The sequence below is a fragment of the Callorhinus ursinus genome, unplaced genomic scaffold, assembly GCF_003265705.2.
Source record: "Callorhinus ursinus isolate GAN/ISIS: 27379988/994484 unplaced genomic scaffold, GSC_fseal_2.0 scaffold13, whole genome shotgun sequence".
Classification (NCBI taxonomy): domain Eukaryota; kingdom Metazoa; phylum Chordata; class Mammalia; order Carnivora; family Otariidae; genus Callorhinus; species Callorhinus ursinus.
In genome coordinates this window covers 49,046,099-49,064,608 of record NW_027397075.1, presented here as the reverse complement: position 1 = coordinate 49,064,608, position 18,510 = coordinate 49,046,099, and the positions used below count along the sequence as shown (strand labels likewise).

Below are 18,510 nucleotides of genomic sequence, written 5' to 3'. Positions count from 1 at the left end.
TATGACACTAGATTTGGCAATGATTTCTTGGATATGACACCAAAAGCACAGGCAAACAAAGGAAAAAAATACATAAATTGGACTTCACCAAAATTAAAAACTTCATTGCATCAAAGGACACAATCAACAGAGTGAAGGGGCAACCCACAGAAAAGGAGAAAATATTTGTAAACCATATATCTGATAAGGGGTTAATATCCCAAATATACAAAGAACTATAGCTCAACAACAAAAAGACAAACAATTTGATTAAAAAATGAGCCGAGGGCTTGTATAGACATTTCTCCAAAGAAGACATGTAAATGGTCAATAAGCACAAGAAAAGATCATCAACATCACTAATTATTAGAGAAATGCAAATCAAAACCACAATGAGATATTATCTCACACCTAGTAGGATGGCTGCTATCAAAAAACAAACAAAACCCAAAATAACAGTATTGGTGAGGATGTGTAGAAATTGGAACCCTTGTGTACTGTTGGTGGGAATGTGCCCTGCTATGGAAAACAGTATGATGATTCATCAAATAATTAAAAATAGAATTATTATATGATCCAGCAATTCTGCTTCTGGGTATATAGCCAAAAGAATTGGAAGCAGAGTCTCCAAAAAGAGATATTTGTATGCCTATGTTCCTAGAAGCATTATTCATAACAGCCATAAGGTAGAAAGAACCCAAGTGTCTATCAACAGATGAATGGTTAAAAACGTGGTATATACATACAGTGGAATATTATTCAACCTAAAAAGGAAGGAAATTCTTTTTTTTTTTAAAGATTTTATTCATTTATTTGACAGAGAGAGACACAGCGAGAGAGGGAACACAAGCAGGGGGAGTGGGAGAGGGAGAAGCAGGCCTCCCGCTGAGCAGGAAGCCCGATGCAGGGCTCGATCCCAGGACGCTGGGATCATGACCTGAGCCGAAGGCAGACACCCAATGACTGAGCCACCCAGGCGCCCCAAAGGAAGGAAATTCTGACACAGCCTATAACAAGGCTAAACCTTGAGGGCATTGTGCAAAGTGAAGTAAGCCATTCACAAAAGGACAATTGCTGTATGATTCCATGTATATGAGGTACCTAGAGAAGTCAAATTCATAGAGACAGAAGGTAGAACGGTGGTTGCCAGGGGCTGAGAGTTATTATTTAATGGGTACAGAATTTCACGGTTGCAAGATGAAGAGTTTGGAGTTGCATGACACTGTGAGTGAACTTAACACTGAACTGTACCCTTAAAAATGGTTAAGATTGGGGGGCACCTGGGTGGCTCAGTGGGTTGAGCATTTGACTCTTGGTTTTAGCTCAGGTTGTGATCTCAGGGTAGTGAGATCTGACTCCAACCACAGTGGGGAATCTGCTGGGTGGGGGGAGTCTGCTCAGGATGGGGCGGTAGTTTGCTGGAGATTCTCTATCTCCCTCACCCTCTGCCCCTCCCCTTGCCCCCACAGGCATGCACACGAATGCATGCATAAATCTTAAAAAAAATGGTTAAGATGGTAAATGTTATATGTGTATTTTACTACAAAAAAAAAAAGTCTATGCTATTAAGCCTGTCCTCTTTCATAATGTAATCTGATGGGAGAAAAACCCAAGGCCTCATATGATTTGCTGAATTTTAAGAAATACTCAAGGCACTTTAATTACCATATACTTATGTGATTGACTAAGTTGACAAATTCAGCATAGGACTAAGAATTTGCTAAGAATAGTCCCTAGGTTAATAGATAACGTGCAGAGTTTGTTAAGGTGTTTATATTTAGGGAAAATGTTTTAAGGAGATGTTAATATTTAGAAAGTCTCAGCATTCAGTATATGATTATGAAAAGTGAGATTCTAGAGTCCATAAAACTAACTTTATGGTAAGAAAAGTTTGTTTTTTTCAGGGGTAACACATTAATTTTCTGTTATAAAATTAATTTGTGTTTAATAAAAATGTGGAAAAATTAAAAATAAAGCAAGTCCCACCACCCAAATTTAACTTTATTTCCTTTCCAGTCATTTCCAGTGATTTTTCCACACACAGGCTTAAAAAAGATACAGTTTGGTCATATTGCATATGATTAGTAACCATTATTTTAAAAGGCTGTGTATCTAATAGACTGAAGAGTGTATACATTTTTTGTTTAATTTCTACTTCTTTATTTTTGGAAAATTCAGGAGTTTCCAGGATATTTTCCCCTTTATTATAGTGTATTTTGGTACATTCTAGTATATTTTCCTTGTTATTAAATAAGTTAAAATGATATAAATTTTTTTTTAAAGATTTTATTTATCTATTTTGACAGAGAGAGAGAGAGACAGCGAGAGAGGGAACACAAGCAGGGGGAGCGGCAGAGGGAGAAGCAGGCTTCCCGCCGAGCAGGGAGCCTGATGCGGGGCTCTATCCCAGGACCCTGGGATCATGACCTGAGCCGAAGGCAGACGCTTACGACTGAGCCACCCAGGCGCCCCGATATAAGTTAAAATTAAAAAATTTGTTCATAAAGAGTATTTTCTACATTACAGCTAATTTTCTTTGGACTTATTGTCGTAAACAGAGTTCTAAAGGTTTTAGGAATTTTGATACATTTGAAGGGTTTTGATATTGCCAAATTGTTTACCTACCTAAAAAGTTGTGTGTGAGTGCTATCACACTTGCCAGTCTTTAATGCCATTTATTTATTATTTTTATTTTTTTAAAACAAAGTTGCTTTTTAAAAAACCAATTTTATTTATTTTAGGGAGAGAGAAAAAGAGAGAGAGAGAGTGCGCACATGCAAGCAGGAGGAGGAGCAGAGGAGGAGGAAAAGGGAGGGGGACAGAATCTCAAGCCGACTGCTCACTGAGCACAGAGCTGGATGCTGGGCTTGATCCCAGGACCCTAAAATCATGACCTGAGCCGGCAGAGAGTCAGATGCTTAACCAACTGAGCCACCGAGGCGCCCCTTTAATGTCATTTATTAACTTCTGCCAACTTTGTATATGAACATCATCTGTTCTTATTTCACTTTGCACTTCTTTACGCTTTCTGCAATGTTTCCTAATTGTGTATCCCAATTATTTTTTTATTGAATTCTTTATTCATGTATCTTGCGCATCTGCAGCTGGCTTCTAACGTTTTCTTATTTAATCCATATATAACAATAAATAACACTTTGCATTATAGTGCCTGCAAATACTTTTCCTAGTCTATTGCTTCTCTTTACATTTTGACTATTTTTATTTAATTGATGTTTCTAATGTTCCTATGATTATATCTGCCTTTATTTTTGTTTGTGTTTTCAGGTGACTATGTTGTTTGTGTAGAAAGGGGTTAAGTGTAAATGACAGTGAACCTACATTATTGTGCACTAGCGTCATATAGAAATAAGGTAGGAACTGTTATCTCATTCCTATCCCTGAGTCGGCCACTACTTGAGCTGTTAACTCTATCACTCCCTCTGTGAGGCTGAGGGTTCCCAGAAAAAAATACAGGATGCCCAATTAATTTGAATTTCAGATAAACAACTAATACTTTTTTTAGTACAAGTATATCCCAAATATTGCATGGGCCATACCGATACTATGAAAGTATTGGTTATCCATCTGAAATTCAATTTTAATTGGGCAGGCTATTTTTATTTGATACATCTGGCACTTCTACTTGGCGCTCGTTTATTAACACCATCCTGTACTAGGCGGTGGGAGTGGAGATGGTGAGAGCTGAGAGAGAAGATCGTTCCTTTTTCAGAGAGTTTATGCTCTGATTTCTCAGAGAAATTTGCAATCAGAAAGATAATCTCCTGGACTATTTCAGTGACGGCTAGATTAAATTTAAAGCCTCTGTTTTCCTGCTGCCTAAGGCAGAGTTATCCACATTTACCTGATCATAGAACCACCTGAGACACCCCTCCCCTGGGGTGTCTGATCACTTTGGTTTGAAGAGGGATCCAGATGCCTCTGGTTTCAACAAGAGCCCAGGTGATTTCCTGGCTCAGGTAGGTCTGTAGAACTCTGGAAGGCTCGGCGTCCTCTGAAAACAGCGCTCAGCCGAAGTCACTTTCACTTTTTACAACCCATTCGAAATCACTGGTATACATTTTGCAGTGGTGAGAATCTCTGTAAATTGCTTTACAGGTGATAACGTTCATCCCATTCGGTCTGCACTCTCAATTCTCGAGGAAAGCAGGCAAGCTTATTTCCGCTTGACGGAGGAGGGCAGGGGGGCTCCCAGGGGCTAAGTTCACGCGGCAAGCCGGTCAAGCAGCCCGGCCGCAAAGCCCGCTTTCCTTCCACCCCACCAGGCTACCTCCTCTCGCCTCCAGAGCGTCCGTGGGGACCACTGGGCTGGAGTTAGAGCCCACCTGGAGTTTCAGATGACTTCCACTCCGAACGTGCTGCTGGACCAGCCCGGGGCCTGCAACTAGCAAACGGATGGGGGAGAGGCCCGCGCGCCGTTCAGCGGAGAAACCCGGAGCCCCGGCGCGGGCGAGCGAGGGAGGCCGGGGGGTGGCCCCCAGCCCGCCGGAGCCCCACACCCCAGGCGCCGAGAGGCCCGCCGCCCCGCTCCCGGAGCGCCGCTCGCTTCCGAGCCCGGCCGCCTGGAGCCGGGGGCGCGCGGGCGCGGCGGCGGCGGGGGCGCGCTCCGAGCACGCGCGCGGGGCTGGTCCTCCAACCGCCGCTCCCGGGGAAGAGGGCGGCTTCCCGGGAAGCCGGCAGCCGCCGCCGCCGGGACTCGGAAGTGCCGAGAGGGTTGTTGGGGACTCGTGGCGCGCGTGAACGCCGCGGTCGCTGCCCGGGACAGCCCGGAGGTTGGTAGCCGGGGAGGTTAAGTGCGGACTTTCGTGGTGTACTCGCTTGAGAACCAGAAATGCTTTTTCCGTTTCCTACCCCGGTTCCTGCGTGCGCGCCCGGGGGGCGGGGCAGAGGAGGCGCCCGGTCCCGCGGTGGAGACAAAGGCGGCAGGGGCCGTGCGCCCCGGGCCAGGCCGCGCTCCGGGCGAGGTGGCCGGGCCACCGCAGGCCCGGCCGAGTCCGCGCACGCCCCCGCCAGCGGCCTCTCCCCGGGCTTGGTCCCCAGTTTCCGCTGGTACCCTGGGCGGTGTCAGAAGTGCGCCAGTCCTACTGCTAGTCCTACTGCTGCGGATCCAGTGACCCCCGAAGTTAGAGATTTATTTTGCTTTCTACTCTTCAGACTCAGTTGCCTTCTTTTCTTCAAAGTTTAGCCTGCAGGTGGCACCGGTCTCCGGCCTTGGTGTTTGTTAAGAAGTGTGCTTCTTCCTTGGTTCATGGCTTTTGGATCAGAGCAGTCCTGCTAGGGGTTGGCGTCCTTGGTGGTTTGCATTTTATGGGGATGAGACTCGCTGTTTCTGTCTCTTTCTGTGTGGTATTCCTCATTCATTCACTCTCAGAGCTAAGCACATAGGTGCTATCAAGTGCTTACGTGATTAAGTGCTGTCGGAACAGGAGGGGAAGGCTTCACTGAGGAGGTGATGGTTCTTATACTGGAATTTGAAGAACAAGTACAGTTTTGTTTTTTTCCTTCCATTCTTCATGCTCCATCTTTCCTATAATTCTTCTCCCTTTTTTCTCTGTGGCAGTCCTAACCGTGATTAGTATAGAATAAGGACAGTCAGTCAGTTCTGACCTGAAGGATTCAACTAATATTAACAAGGATGATGTGCTTGTCAGGTGCTTTGGACCCATTATATCTAAACCTTACAATCACGGGGGAGGGTAGGTGGTGTTATCCCCTTTCATAGTAGAAAAAAGAGAGGAGATGCTAAAGGCACAAACTAGTAAGTTTCAGGGCTGAGTTTTACACTCCCTTTTCTGGATCAAAGCCTTTGCTGTATCTACTATTTATTTTGCTCCCTCCTTGGGAAGCAGGTTAGCTAGACTAACTTAGGGTCAAGGCTGAGTCTCTGGAGGGAGCAGTCATCATTGTGGGAGGCTACATGTTGGTAGGAACTCTGTAGGTAACATCAGGAACTAGACAGCCTAGGCCTTATTAGTGTTTCCTGCTTGCAGCTCAGGGCCTGGCCAAGGGGAGGCGCTCCTTGTTTTTCTGGAGTTCCTTCTCTTGGGTGAAATCCTTGATTCCTTGTAGGGTTTTTAATTTTGTGTGTGTGTGTACACACACACGGACCTCTTTGGAGTCTGGGGAAGCCAATTTTTAAAAGGCATTAAACAAATAGTTACAAATTACATTGAAACATAATTATCAGAATAGTGTAACAAACCCCCAAATTTGTGGTAAGAGTATTTTGTGTTTATTAATGCATTAAGTAACAAAATTCAGTGCTGTATCAAATAACTCATAATTTCAAAGTAGCGATGCCCACGTAAATGATATTTCCCTATATTTGCAACAGCTGCACTGTGTAAGGAAAGTATCTGACTTCAATTGGTGACAAAGTTGCCAGAATTGCTCCTTCTAGTTCTGTTTGTTGTCCATATTTATAATAAATTCTACATTTGTTTTAGAGGTTCATGAAAATAAAGCTGTATGAGGGAATTTATAGGTTTATGGCCCCCTGAATTCTACCTATGGATGCCTTGGGGGTGGAGGGGTGGGTATCCTAGGTTACAAACCCTACTTAGTGGTTGTTTTTCTTCTGGTTTTCTTCTGAATGCTTGCTGGCCACCCTAGAGTATCACAAATACCTGTTTCCTTCTCTTTCAGTTAGTCCTTTTACTCAGGTTCAGTTATTTCTGGTGATAAAAGCTGTTGAGAGGGAATTGCTGGATTGTTTATATACTCTACTTGCTCTGCTCCTGTGGATAATTCTGCTGGAGAGTATTTTTGTGATAATGGCTGTGTGTCACATAGTGCAGGAGAACTTTTTTTTTTTTTGAGTGGGAATGAACCTTAATGGAGTATATTACCAGTGCCTGAGAAGAAAAAGGTGTTATCACTATATATCCCATAGACATTTAAGAGATTTTAAAATGTTATTGTGAACAATTTTGGTAATATGTTGGAAAATTCAGATGAAATGGACACTTAAAAAAAATAAAACCCCTTAACTAAGACATAGGAACTAGAAAAGCAGAATAGTCCTGTATCTATTAAAGAAATTAAATTTGTAGTTAAAGTCCTTTCGAAAGCAAAATTTCTAAGCCTACATGGTTTCGTAAGGGAAATAGTCCATTTAAAAATTGAAAAAGAGGAAACACTCTCTGGCTGCTTTTATGAGGCCAGCATAATCTTGTTACTAAAGCTTGATGAGGACATTACAAGAAAATTAAAGGCCATATTCTCACAAAAAAGATGTGAAAGTCTTAGCAATGATATATTGGTAAATCAAGTCTAACAGTCTATAAAAAGGAGACTAAACCATGACCAATTTGGACTTATTCTAGGGAGGGAAACTTTGGCTAATATCAGAAAATCAAATGTAATTTAACCACATACACATAAAAGAGAAAAATATTTTGACAGAATTCAACACCAATTCATGATAAAAACTTTTTGCAAGCTAAAACATTATTGACAGAAATTAAAGATTTAAACAATGGAGGGTATGTCATTGCTCTGCAAATAAGACTATAGATTTAGTACAATCCCAATCATAATCCCAGCAGATGTCTTCTCAAAAATACAAGTTGATGAGCCAATTCTAAAATTTATTTGGAAATTCTAGATAATCTAAGAAAAAGCAAATTCGGATGACTAGATCAATACATAATATGCTAATATGGTATTGGCCCAGTGCTAGATAGACCATGGAACTCAGTAGAGAATCCATAATCAGGCTCATATGTATGTGTGGTTTGTGCCAAAAGTGACACCGTAGTACACTGGAGAAACTACGGCCTTTTCAGGAAATGATGCTGGGCCAACTGGATCTCCATGTGGACAAGATGAATCTTGATCAGCTACCTCATCCCATATACAAATATTAAGATATGTCGCACACCTAAATGTGAAAGCTGAAATAATAAAGCTTCTGGAAGAAAGCAAAGTAAAATATCTTTATTACCTAGGGACAGTCAAAATTTTATTGAACAGGACACAAAAAGCAACTAATTATAAAGGAACAAGATTGGTAAGAACTTCTGTTCATTTAAAGATTCCATAAGGAGAGTGGGAAGCAAGCTACAGAATGGGTGAAGATATTTGTAATGCATATATCCATACAGAAATCCTACCACAATGTAGAAACAACTTCCACAAATCATTAAAAAAATGGACAGCCCAATAGAAAAATGGGCAAGTCACTTCCTAAAAGAGGATATCCAAATTCTTAAACACATGAAAAGATGGTTAACCTCATTAATAATTAGGAAAATGCAAATTAAAATGAGAATGGGCTACCACTATATAGTTACCAGAGTGAGTGCTAAGTAGATACAGGCTTCCCCTGCTCTCCAAAAGCAGTGTTCCCGTGAAATCTTTCAAAAGCAGAAATGGTGTGAAGCAAAGAAGCAATTACCATTCATTGATATGGAAAATTTTTGAGCATTCCCAGACCCCAAAAATAACCCCTCTTAAGCTTTTCTAATATCTTAGGATACATCTCGCTGCTAGATGCAGAGAATAAATGAAGACTAAGCACAGATGCTCACAGACACCGTTCAGGGCCCCTGGAGACGTGATGCTGGGATCCTCAGTGTAGTTCCCCGGGAAGGAGCTCCGGGCCACTCCTGCTTGGGGTGTGTGCTGCCTCCTTAAGGACTGGCTGCAAGACAAACGTTGGGTGCCATCTTCTCCTCTTGCCCCGCCCCCCTTTTTTTTGTAAAAGTGAAAATCTTCGCATTTCTTTTGGTTAACAAAAATAGCTACGAATGTAGGTCTTTTGTAAAAAGTGAAGTGGCATAACCTGACCTTTCAGAAAGTGGGGGATACCTGTCCTGTGTGGGTTATGGGCAAACGAACTCTCATACATTGCTGATGCAGCTGTTCTGGAAATTGTTTGGTGTATCATTTACTATTATTTACTAAAGCTGGACATAGATCTCTCCTATGACTCCATTCTTGGATGAACACAACAGTAAAGGCATATGGGCACTGAAACTCACGCCGGTGAGTGTACAGAACACTATTATTCAAATGGCCCGAAGTTGGAAACAGCCCATAAGTTCATCAGTAGTAGAATGGATAACTGCATAGTTTATACAATAGACTACTCTTTAGTAATGAGAATGAACAGTTTATTGTCTCACGTGCGATGTGGTTGAGCCTCGCATAGAGCGGAATAAAAAGGTAGACACAACAGAGTAAGTGCTATGTGATTCCATTTATATGAAGTTCAAAAACAGGCACAATGAATAAGATGACAGAAATCAGGCTAGGGGACTTTTGAGGCACTTAATTTTTAATTTGAGTGGCAATGACTGGAGTGAATCTGCTTTTTGAAAGTCTTAATTTTTTTTTTAAATTTAAGTACACTTTAGTATAAGGTTTACTTAAAATAGTATATTATAAAATCTTTGATTCATTCAGATGCCCCTGATCTGGGGAGTGTAAGATGTGGTTGGCATGATTCCTGGTGATTAAAAAGGCTTAAAGTAGGTTGAGAATTTTTGTGGGAGACAGTGTAATAGCACATCAGTAGCTTCTGTGAATTAGGGACTTATAAGAGTGACTCCTTTCCGGCACTCTCTAATAGCAGAAGTCTGGCTTTATGGCAATTCGTATAAAAAGACCTAGAGCTTTGTTTGATATTAAGACTGTTATCAGTGTGAGGTGGAAGCCAAAAAATGCCAAGGTGCTAACTGAATACAAAATTTTGTTTTAGATTTAATTTTCTTACAATTTAAGTTTTATAACAATTGGATTAAAAATATTCTGATTTTTTTTTTTTATGTAAATCCTTTTAGTTAGATACTTTTCTCCCACCAGGCAGGTGTGGTATGTTAGTTTCTTATTGTTTCTATAACAAATTACTACAGGGGGCGCCTAGGTGGCTCAGTTGGTTGGGTGACTGCCTTCAGCTCGGGTCATGATCCTGGAGTCCTGGGATCGAGTCCCGCATTGGGCTCCCTGCTCGGCGAGGAGTCTGCCTCTCCTGCTGACCCTCTTCCCTCTCATGCTCTCTATCTCTCATTCTCTCCCTCTCAAAGAAGTAAATAAAGTCTTTAAAAAAAAACAAATTACTACAAACTTAGTGGCTTAAAACACAAGTTTATTATCATGTAGTTCTGGAAGTCAGAAGTCCTGGAGGCTCTAGGGCAGACTTTTTTGTTGTTGCCTTTTGATGCTGCCTTAAGTTCTTTGCTTGTGGTCTCTTCCTTCATCTTCAGAGCACACTACGCTAATCTCTGCTTCCATTATCCCATCTTCTCTCTCTTGGACCCTCCCAGAAGGACCCTTGTGATTGTATTGGGCCTATGTGGATAATCAGGAATAATGTCCCCATCTTAATGACAGCTGCAAAATCCCTTTGCTCTGTAAGGAACTATATTTATAGGTTCCAGGGATTAACACATTTGAGGGCTTTCCCAGATGGGATTTTATATTTTGTCTTCACAAATAACACAGTTCCCTCAGTCTCAGTAGGAGCTCACTGATACTTGTTGAATGAAGAACTGCATCTAGATTTCATTATTTAAAGTACAGTTTCTGGAAGAATAGAAGTGACGGTCTTGCCGTACTCTCTGCCACGTCTGGAGTTTTAGGTTCAGGTCTAGATACCTCTACTATAAAGAGACAACTGACTGAATGGTAAAGGGTCTAGGAACTAGGTCACTGAAGAAATGGTTGAAGGAATCATGGATGTTTGTCCTGGAAGAGGGCTTGGGATGGAGTGTATGGCATTAATTATCTTCAAATATTTGAAGGAGTATTATTGGAGAGAATAATTGTCTTTTTAGTATAATAGCAATAACATTAAAAACAAAAAAAAAATAGCATTTTAGAACTTACTGTGCCCCAGGCACTGTTCTATCACTTTGTAAGTTCATCTGATCCTTATAGCAACCCTCTGACTGTTATCCCTGTTTATACATAAGGAAATTGAGGCATACAGAGGTTATGCTACTTAGGGCATACAACTAGGAAGTAGCAAAGCTGGGATTCGAACTTTGGCTCCACAGCCATCTCTAAATAATTGCATTACCCTGCCTCCATGCCTTTAGTTCCGGGAGGTACAGTTGGACTAGTGGCAGAAAGTTTTTTAAAAACAGAGGGGGGCAGTTTTTGGCTCAGTTTGAGGAAACAACAGGATAATAATCAGAACTGCTTAGAAAAGGTTTCTCTGCCTCTTGGTGTTACTGGAAATGGTCAGGTAGGTTATTGTAAAAGAAATTCCCAAACTGGCTAGAGATTAGATCAGATGACAGTAGGGTCCTTACTGATTTTGAAATTCTGGCCTGGGGGACATAACTATTTTTTTCATATACAAATAATCAACCTTTGTGACATTTTATGTACTAAAGCTCCCTTGTGAACTGCAGTTTTCCCACTAACTTTCCAGAATTTATGTATTAGTGACTCTCACATACTGGAGTGGTAGGCTGTGTCCCTGCCCCCTTTGAAGGTGCCCTTGCTGTGTGCTCTCTCGTAATGAGATGGAATCACTCTTCTCTTCCTGCTTGGATCTGAACTGGTCTTTTGACCAAAAAAATGTTCCATGAATTCTGGAGCCTGGTCCTTAAGAGACCTTGCCCCTTCGGTCTTTGTTCTTTTGAAACCCCGAAGCCACCGTGCTGTGAAGGGTCAGACCTGCCTAGAGGAGAAGCTAGCACCTACTGCTAGGTGTGGGTGAGGTCCTCTCGGCCCCTCCAGTCCCTGTTGTGCTGTGCAGTTACTGAGTTACGAGAGTGATGCCAGGTAAGATCAGGAGAATGGCCCACATCACCATCCCACAGAATCACGAAGAAAATGGATCTTTGTTGTTTTAAGCCACTATGTGTTGGGTGGTTTATGGTGCAGTGAGACATAACTGATACATGGTATTTTGGTGCATGTTTGGAAGTAGTGCATGTATTTTAAAATATTCTGTAATTAGACGTTCTGCCCAGTCCAGTGGACCTCCTCCAACCCACCCAATCATCGCTCCGTGTTAGTGAAGCCTTTCTGGGTTTGGAGAAGTGTTTTTTGTTAGTATTACATAGTAAAAGAAGAAGACTCTTTGTAAGACTCCTGAGTAGGGTTTGGAGAAAACTGATGTGAGAGGACACAGTGTGTCGGGGTTTGGGTTTCCTCGTGAGAGTTCTCCAATTTGTATTCTGCAAAATAAGTTTGTTTCATCAAATTGGACCCTAGAAAGGAGCAAGTCTCCTAATTTTTCCAAATGTGCTAGAATATCGCCCTACTCTTTGCTTCTCTTCAAAGCCATTGTCAGTTCAGTGTACGTGTGCTCTTTTTGCTTTTCTTACTTTGTGATTTCCAGAGTGTTCGTTTGTTCCTAAATTTAGAATCATTTCAATTTTACTCAGCCCTTATCTCTGTGTAACTGCTGACTTTCCCTTCTTATATCTGAGTAAATTGATTTAGTTTGTCATCTTCAGTCAATCTTTTAAGGAAAGTAGGAGTTAGGGCGCCTGGGTGGCTCAGTTGGTTAAGCGACTGCCTTCGGCTCAGGTCATGATCCTGGAGTCCTGGGATCGAGTCCCACATTGGGCTCCCTGCTCAGCAGGGAGTCTGCTTCACCCTCTGACCCTCTTCCCTCTCGTGCTGTCTATCTCTCATTCTCTCTCTCTCAAATAAATAAATAAAATCTTTAAAAAAAAAAAAGAGGAAAGTATGAGTTAGATGGTTCATGTGTGTTTTGATTACATCTAGTTGATTTACAAATTTTCTTCCTAGGGAGCATCTAAATTACACGTAACTTTAAAATTTTCTTTTGCTTGTATGTAGCTTGTATAACCTTCTAGCTTTCCTAATGGATTGATTTCATCATAGACATTGAAAAAAATGAATCTCGTAAGAATAGGGAGGTGGCTAAGGGAAGGCTCTGGAATGAGACTTGGTGGATCTGAAGCTAAGCTCTGCTGCTTACCAGCTGGGTGATCTGGGGCAAGTTTCTTGACCTTTCTGGGCTTTGGTTTTCTTTTGTGTTAAATGAGGGTACCAAAAGTACCAACCTTAAAAAGTTGTTATGAAGATTAAATGAGATAATACTTGTAAAGTGCTTGCTTAGCATAGGTAGCCTATAAATAGCACTTATTATAGTACAGCTGTTACTAAAGTATAAGAAAACTAAGTAGAGGAAAATTTCAGTTTAGGACATTGAGCAACCGTTAATTGGTAGAAGTAACAATGATGATGCTGGTACCTAAGGATTATTAGCTCAGTGCTGAGTGCTGTTTTGAAAGTCCTCTGGTGCATGTTGGTGTGTGGTTATAGCTCATTCACACTGGATATATCAAGACCAAGCAGTAGAAAACATTTAAAATGGAAGTGTTTGGAATCCATTTGTAGCATGCATCAAAAATAAAGATACATTTGAAGTGATATTGGAAATTGCTGGGGGAAATTACAGAAGTTATGTTTATGCACATTTTTGGCTTTGGCATAGTGAACTGTGCCTCTCTGCCAAGGAACAGGATTTCTGCCTGTGAAAGAGTGGGAGCTGGGAAGTTGGGTTCTGGTTTTTGCTCCATCACTGGCTTCTCTGTGTGCTTGGGCAGATCGCTGCCTTTCCCTGAGCAGGATTCTGATTCCTGAAAAAGAGCTAACTGTTAGCCCTCCTGGTGAGTAGAGTAGATGATATCTTTGAAAGCAGGTGGAGTGTTAAATTACAAAGTGAATGCAAATGTATGTTTCTTCAGTATGGAAAAAACTCTGTTAGCTGCCATTTTACAGCTAGGATTTTATTCTGTGGGCCTCTTGAGTTCTGTAATCCCCAGATAAATACTTTTTTGAAATACCCAGCCTCAGGGGCTTTTACACCCCAATATGTAGGTAAAATTCCTTGTTACTCCAGTCTGACTTCTTTCCCTTTGATCTCAGAGGAACCTGCTATGATTTCCTTCTAACACCTAATATTAAATGTACTTTCTCTCTGTCTTCATTTACCTCAAATATTCTTCTCTTGTCAATAACATTTAGTTTTGAGATACTGTGATCTTACAGCTTTGGAGTTGCTGTTATTGTTTTCTTTTTCAATCCTACTGCTTCCTGGACTGGTTTCCTGTCAGGTATGACTTAATTTTTCTTTGTGTTGCTTGGATCTAGCACTTTCTCTCTACTTCCTCGCGAATTGCTGCCCTTCCTGCCTTTAGATTACCACACTTCCTGAAGCTTCATTCAAATAGTTAAATGTACTGGCTCATAAGCCTGAGGTTTCTTCAGCGAATCAAATCCAAACTTGTAACACTTTATGTTTAAGACCCTCTGCCACATGACTCCTGCTCTCCCTCCCCCTCCACTATCTACATTTGTACTTCTTCACAGTCCTGGCCAGTATTCCCACTAAGGCGGCAGACTTCTCAGACCCATCCCTTTCCCATCACACATCCTGGCATCTCTTCTTAGCTCTCACATATCAATGGTACAGCCTCAGTTATATAGATTAATCAGGTAGGCATTTAGTTAAACACAGGCTGTACTGCTATCCATTGGCTTTTCCTGTAGAAGTAATTTACAAATGGTGATTAGCTTCTGGGCTGTCTCGCAGATACCCACTAAGCTGATAATGCTATTGCAGGGTGGGATCTGTGCATGAACAACAGAAAAGAAGCATTACTTACACATTTGAGTAAGGACCTCTTTGATTTTTATCATGATAGCCTATCCCTAAAGAAGAGCATGCTTGTTTAGAGAAGGAGAAATAGAAACTTGAGAATTTTCTGAGTATTTAGGAACCTTTATAGGTTTGGACACTTAAAAGTTCTAGTTATATTCCCCAATGTCCAACTTGCCTTTTCTTTGATACTGTTGGGTCATTGAATCCTTTAAACATACCTACTCTGATTTGCTTTCTGAGGCCACACTGAAATGAATACAGAAGAAAACACTGGGGAGAGGAATTTTCTTGAGATAGGTGGGCAAGAGCTGAAAAGAGAGGCGTAGGGAAGAAAGATCTGTTTTTTTTTTTTTTTTTTTTTTTAAAGATTTTATTTATTTGAGAGAGAGAGAGAATGAGAGATAGAAAGCATGAGAGGGAAGAGGGTCAGAGGGAGAAGCAGACTCCCTGCTAAGCAGGAAGCCTGATGTGGGACTCGATCCCGGGACTCCAGGATCATGACCTGAGCCGAAGGCAGTCGCTTAACCAACTGAGCCACCCAGGCGCCCCGGGAAGAAAGATCTGTTAAGGATGACATGTGAGTGTCTGTGGTGGTGGTGTTTTGAGGTGGCATTCCCGGGACTGTGAGTGATGAAACAACACAAGTGGGAATATGCATATCATTCCCTTGGGGGTAAGCAAAGAAGTGGTGAAGAAGAGACGCTGGGCAGAAGGCTGTCCAGGTGACCCCCAAGGGGGGGGGCAACTGTTTGTTTGCTTTCGGGGTGGCCTGGGGTTGGGTTGGGGTGTGGACAACACGTGAGACCTGAGTGAGAGCTCTGGGGATGCCCTTCTGCTGAAGGAAGCCTGGCAGCAGGTGGGATGGCCATGCCACGCGGAGAGTCTGTGAAATCTCATCAGATCAGGAAGACAACCAGAGCTTTGGTGAGGTAGGCTTCTGATGAATTAAATTCACTAACTGGACCTGTTGGACAGATCATAGCTAATATTTTGGGGGCACTTACTTGGTGCCAGGCCTTAGATAAGCATTTTACATTAAATTTTAATTCAACAACCCTGTGAGGAAACCTATCTACGAGGTTGTGACCCACTCAAGTTCCTCTACCAGTAAATGGCAGAACTGCCCTCCCCTCTCCCACTCTGACTCTCCCCCGCACGCCCCTGCCCCCATCTGCTTGATGCAGGCTTTCCTAGCATGCTGTCAGATGGAGGCTATTTGGTCCAGTCCCCACATTTTAAATGTGAAGATTCAGCTCTGCTGCTTTGTTGCTGGTTAGTATGTATCTTTGTGTAGGTGTCTGCAAAACGGGCACAATATAGCTAAGAGCACCAGAAAGGGAAACGTTTTAACACTGAATTTTTTGGTTTCCCACAGTTAATTAATGCAGAGGAATTGTCCTAGAAGAGAATGTCCCTGGAAAGCTTCTAAATAGCAGGGCTTCTATAACTTTCATTTCATCTCTTAAGATTATGTTCACATTTCAGTAGCATTTTTAGGGGACTTTGCTAATCACATATTCTAAATGGAGGTGAGGAGGCCATCCAATATACCAACATCCTTTGAAAGGAGACACATAAAACCCAGAGGTTAAAGGTAACTTCCCACTAACGGGAAGACTATGCTATTCCCACAAAATTCCACAAAGAAATTCTCAGGTATTCTAGGAGATGCCAGGCATTTAAAAATAAAGTGTGAGTAGAAATGTTTAAAGCTAGAAATGGTTCTGAAAAATAGCAGGGGGACCTGAGAAGGTGTTGTTAAGGGCTTGAGAGTGTTTGGGATTGAAAACGTTAAGTGCCTGCCTCTGGATCCCTTAGGTTGCCGGAGACTAAACTGCCTGAGCAACTTTTAGGTCATGACCAGTAGGTACTCTGGGTGGAGGACCACTGACTTCTGACCTATTTTATGAAAGCCAAAGTTTGCATCTTTTTCTGCTCTGTCTCTCTTAGCTTGAAGAGACGAGTTTGTGCGTAGTGGATTATGAGCCAGGCTGTAGGGACAAGTAACTTTGTAAACTGGCATTAATGGAGCTGGCTCTGGCTGAGGGGAGGCATGGAGTCTCGGTGGTCCCAAGACCTGGATTTGAGCACTGGCTCAGTTATTTCTGACGGTGTGGCCTTATTCTTCACATTTGTCCTCTGTAAAATGCCTCTCTCTCTCGTTCCACCTTCTTCACTAGGTGTTGTGAAAATAAAATGAGATGTGTGAATTCTGATTCTTGGCATTACTGTCCTATCTGAGAAGTGCTTGCATGGGCCTTAAAATTTGCTCCTATTTGAATTTGGCATCCACAGTGAGACATATTTGAGAGGCTTAAGTAAAGCATTGAGAGCATTTAACTCTTTGTTACTGGGGAGTTGATTATTTAATTTGCAGAATTTTAGGACTTCCTATCACCTGCTGTAATACTTAGATTATAGACATGGCTGGCGTAAGAGAGAGATCGAGAATAGCAGAGGCTTAAACAACCTGGAAGTGCATTTCTCTTTCATGTAATAGTCCAGATATAAATGGTCTGGGGCAGTTTTGGGGGTGGGGTGGTACATGGAGTCAGGGACGGAGGCTCCTCGATCTTCTTTTCCCACATGGCTCTCACCTCTTGGCCCGAGGTGGCTGTCCCAGCTCTGGCCACCAGGAAGGGCATGGCCACAGCCTTACAGCCAGAGCTATTCAAATGCCCACACTTGGCTACGCTATATAGTTGAGCTTAGCATCCATGCCTTCAGATAAAAATTCCATTACTGGGTAAGAAGGGGGACTAAATATTGTGGGATCTGCCACAGCTGCTGGGGGTCAGGTTATCACTTCCCTTTAAGAAGTTTACGTAAGATGGAAGACGGCGGTTTTCATTCACCTACTCATGTAAACAACTATGGGATGACATTTGAAGGGGAGAACCAGGAGGTTAAGGCTGTTGGCTTAGAACGGGTTTGGAGATGATCTGTACTTTTCTTCTATTCAGGATTTAAAGCCATTTATTATTCATGGAACACTAGTCCCCTCTCGCTACATTCTACACCCTGTGTTGGGTACTGGGGACTCAGAGATCATGGTCCCTGCTCTCCAAAGGCCCACCCCACAGGGGGAGGCAGGCGTGTCCGGCATTGAGCACATGACTGTCTGGTGTGCACTCTGATGAGAGGCAGATGGGGGGCTGTGGGAGCTCATAGGGAAGACCTGCCCATCCCAAGGAAGGCAGGGCGTGTGCATGTACGTGTGCGTGTTTGTACGTGTGCGTGTATTTTGGATGCAGGATGCATAAGGTCACTGGCAGAAGGAAGTATAACTGGTGTCATATCTGTATCGCCTGAAGTAGTGATGGGTCCTTGAGAGAGCAAGTGAACTGATACGATGCTCTGTTTCCTAGTGTCATGTCTATGGCTTACTGTCTTTATTTCTGTTTCTCTTTCTAGAAACTCTCAGTGTGTCTGCCTGGACGATTTGTCACAAGGAACAATGCTGCCCCGATGGGAACTGTCTTTTTACCTGTTTGCTTCACTAGGCTTCCACTTATATTCTTTCTATGAAGTTTACAAAGCTTCCAGAGGTAAGGCCCCAACTTTCCTGACCTTCTATCAAGAAAGGAAGGAGGAAAGAAGTGCTCAGAGGTAGAAGATTCAGGAAGATTATCTAATGGGCTGGGGATGACTTGGCCCCTGCTTTGCTTTCCCCTCTGTGGGACTTTGAGTCCATGATCTGAGTCAGTGCAATTTTCCACCCCAATCCTGGATCTTGGAGTGGATCCTGTAAGAGGAGGGTTTGACTCAATGGCTATTGAAGGCTGTGGAGGTGATGTGCAGTAACCTCTTCCATCTCTCTTCCATCATCATTGCTCTCAGACATGTGGAGGCAGCTCACAGTATTAGAGGCCTAGACTCCTTTGTCCTTTTGTTCTGCTGTGTCTTAGTGCTTTGTA

At 42.4% G+C, this 18,510-nt stretch overlaps 1 protein-coding gene across 4 annotated transcripts in view; it reads left to right on the top strand.

The window, feature by feature from the left end:
* The first annotated feature begins 4,609 nt into the window (after window positions 1–4,609).
* HHAT (hedgehog acyltransferase) overlaps window positions 4,610–18,510 on the top strand; it is a 330,834-nt gene continuing 316,933 nt past the window's right edge. For all 4 annotated transcript variants that reach the window (XM_025877897.2, XM_025877896.2, XM_073900235.1 and 1 more), the window contains exons 1-3: window positions 4,610–4,769; window positions 15,435–15,522; window positions 18,008–18,141. In XM_025877897.2, the coding sequence (XP_025733682.1) occupies window positions 15,455–15,522; window positions 18,008–18,141 (202 nt within the window). In that variant the 5' untranslated portion in view covers window positions 4,610–4,769; window positions 15,435–15,454. The remainder of the gene's footprint in view (window positions 4,770–15,434; window positions 15,523–18,007; window positions 18,142–18,510) is intronic.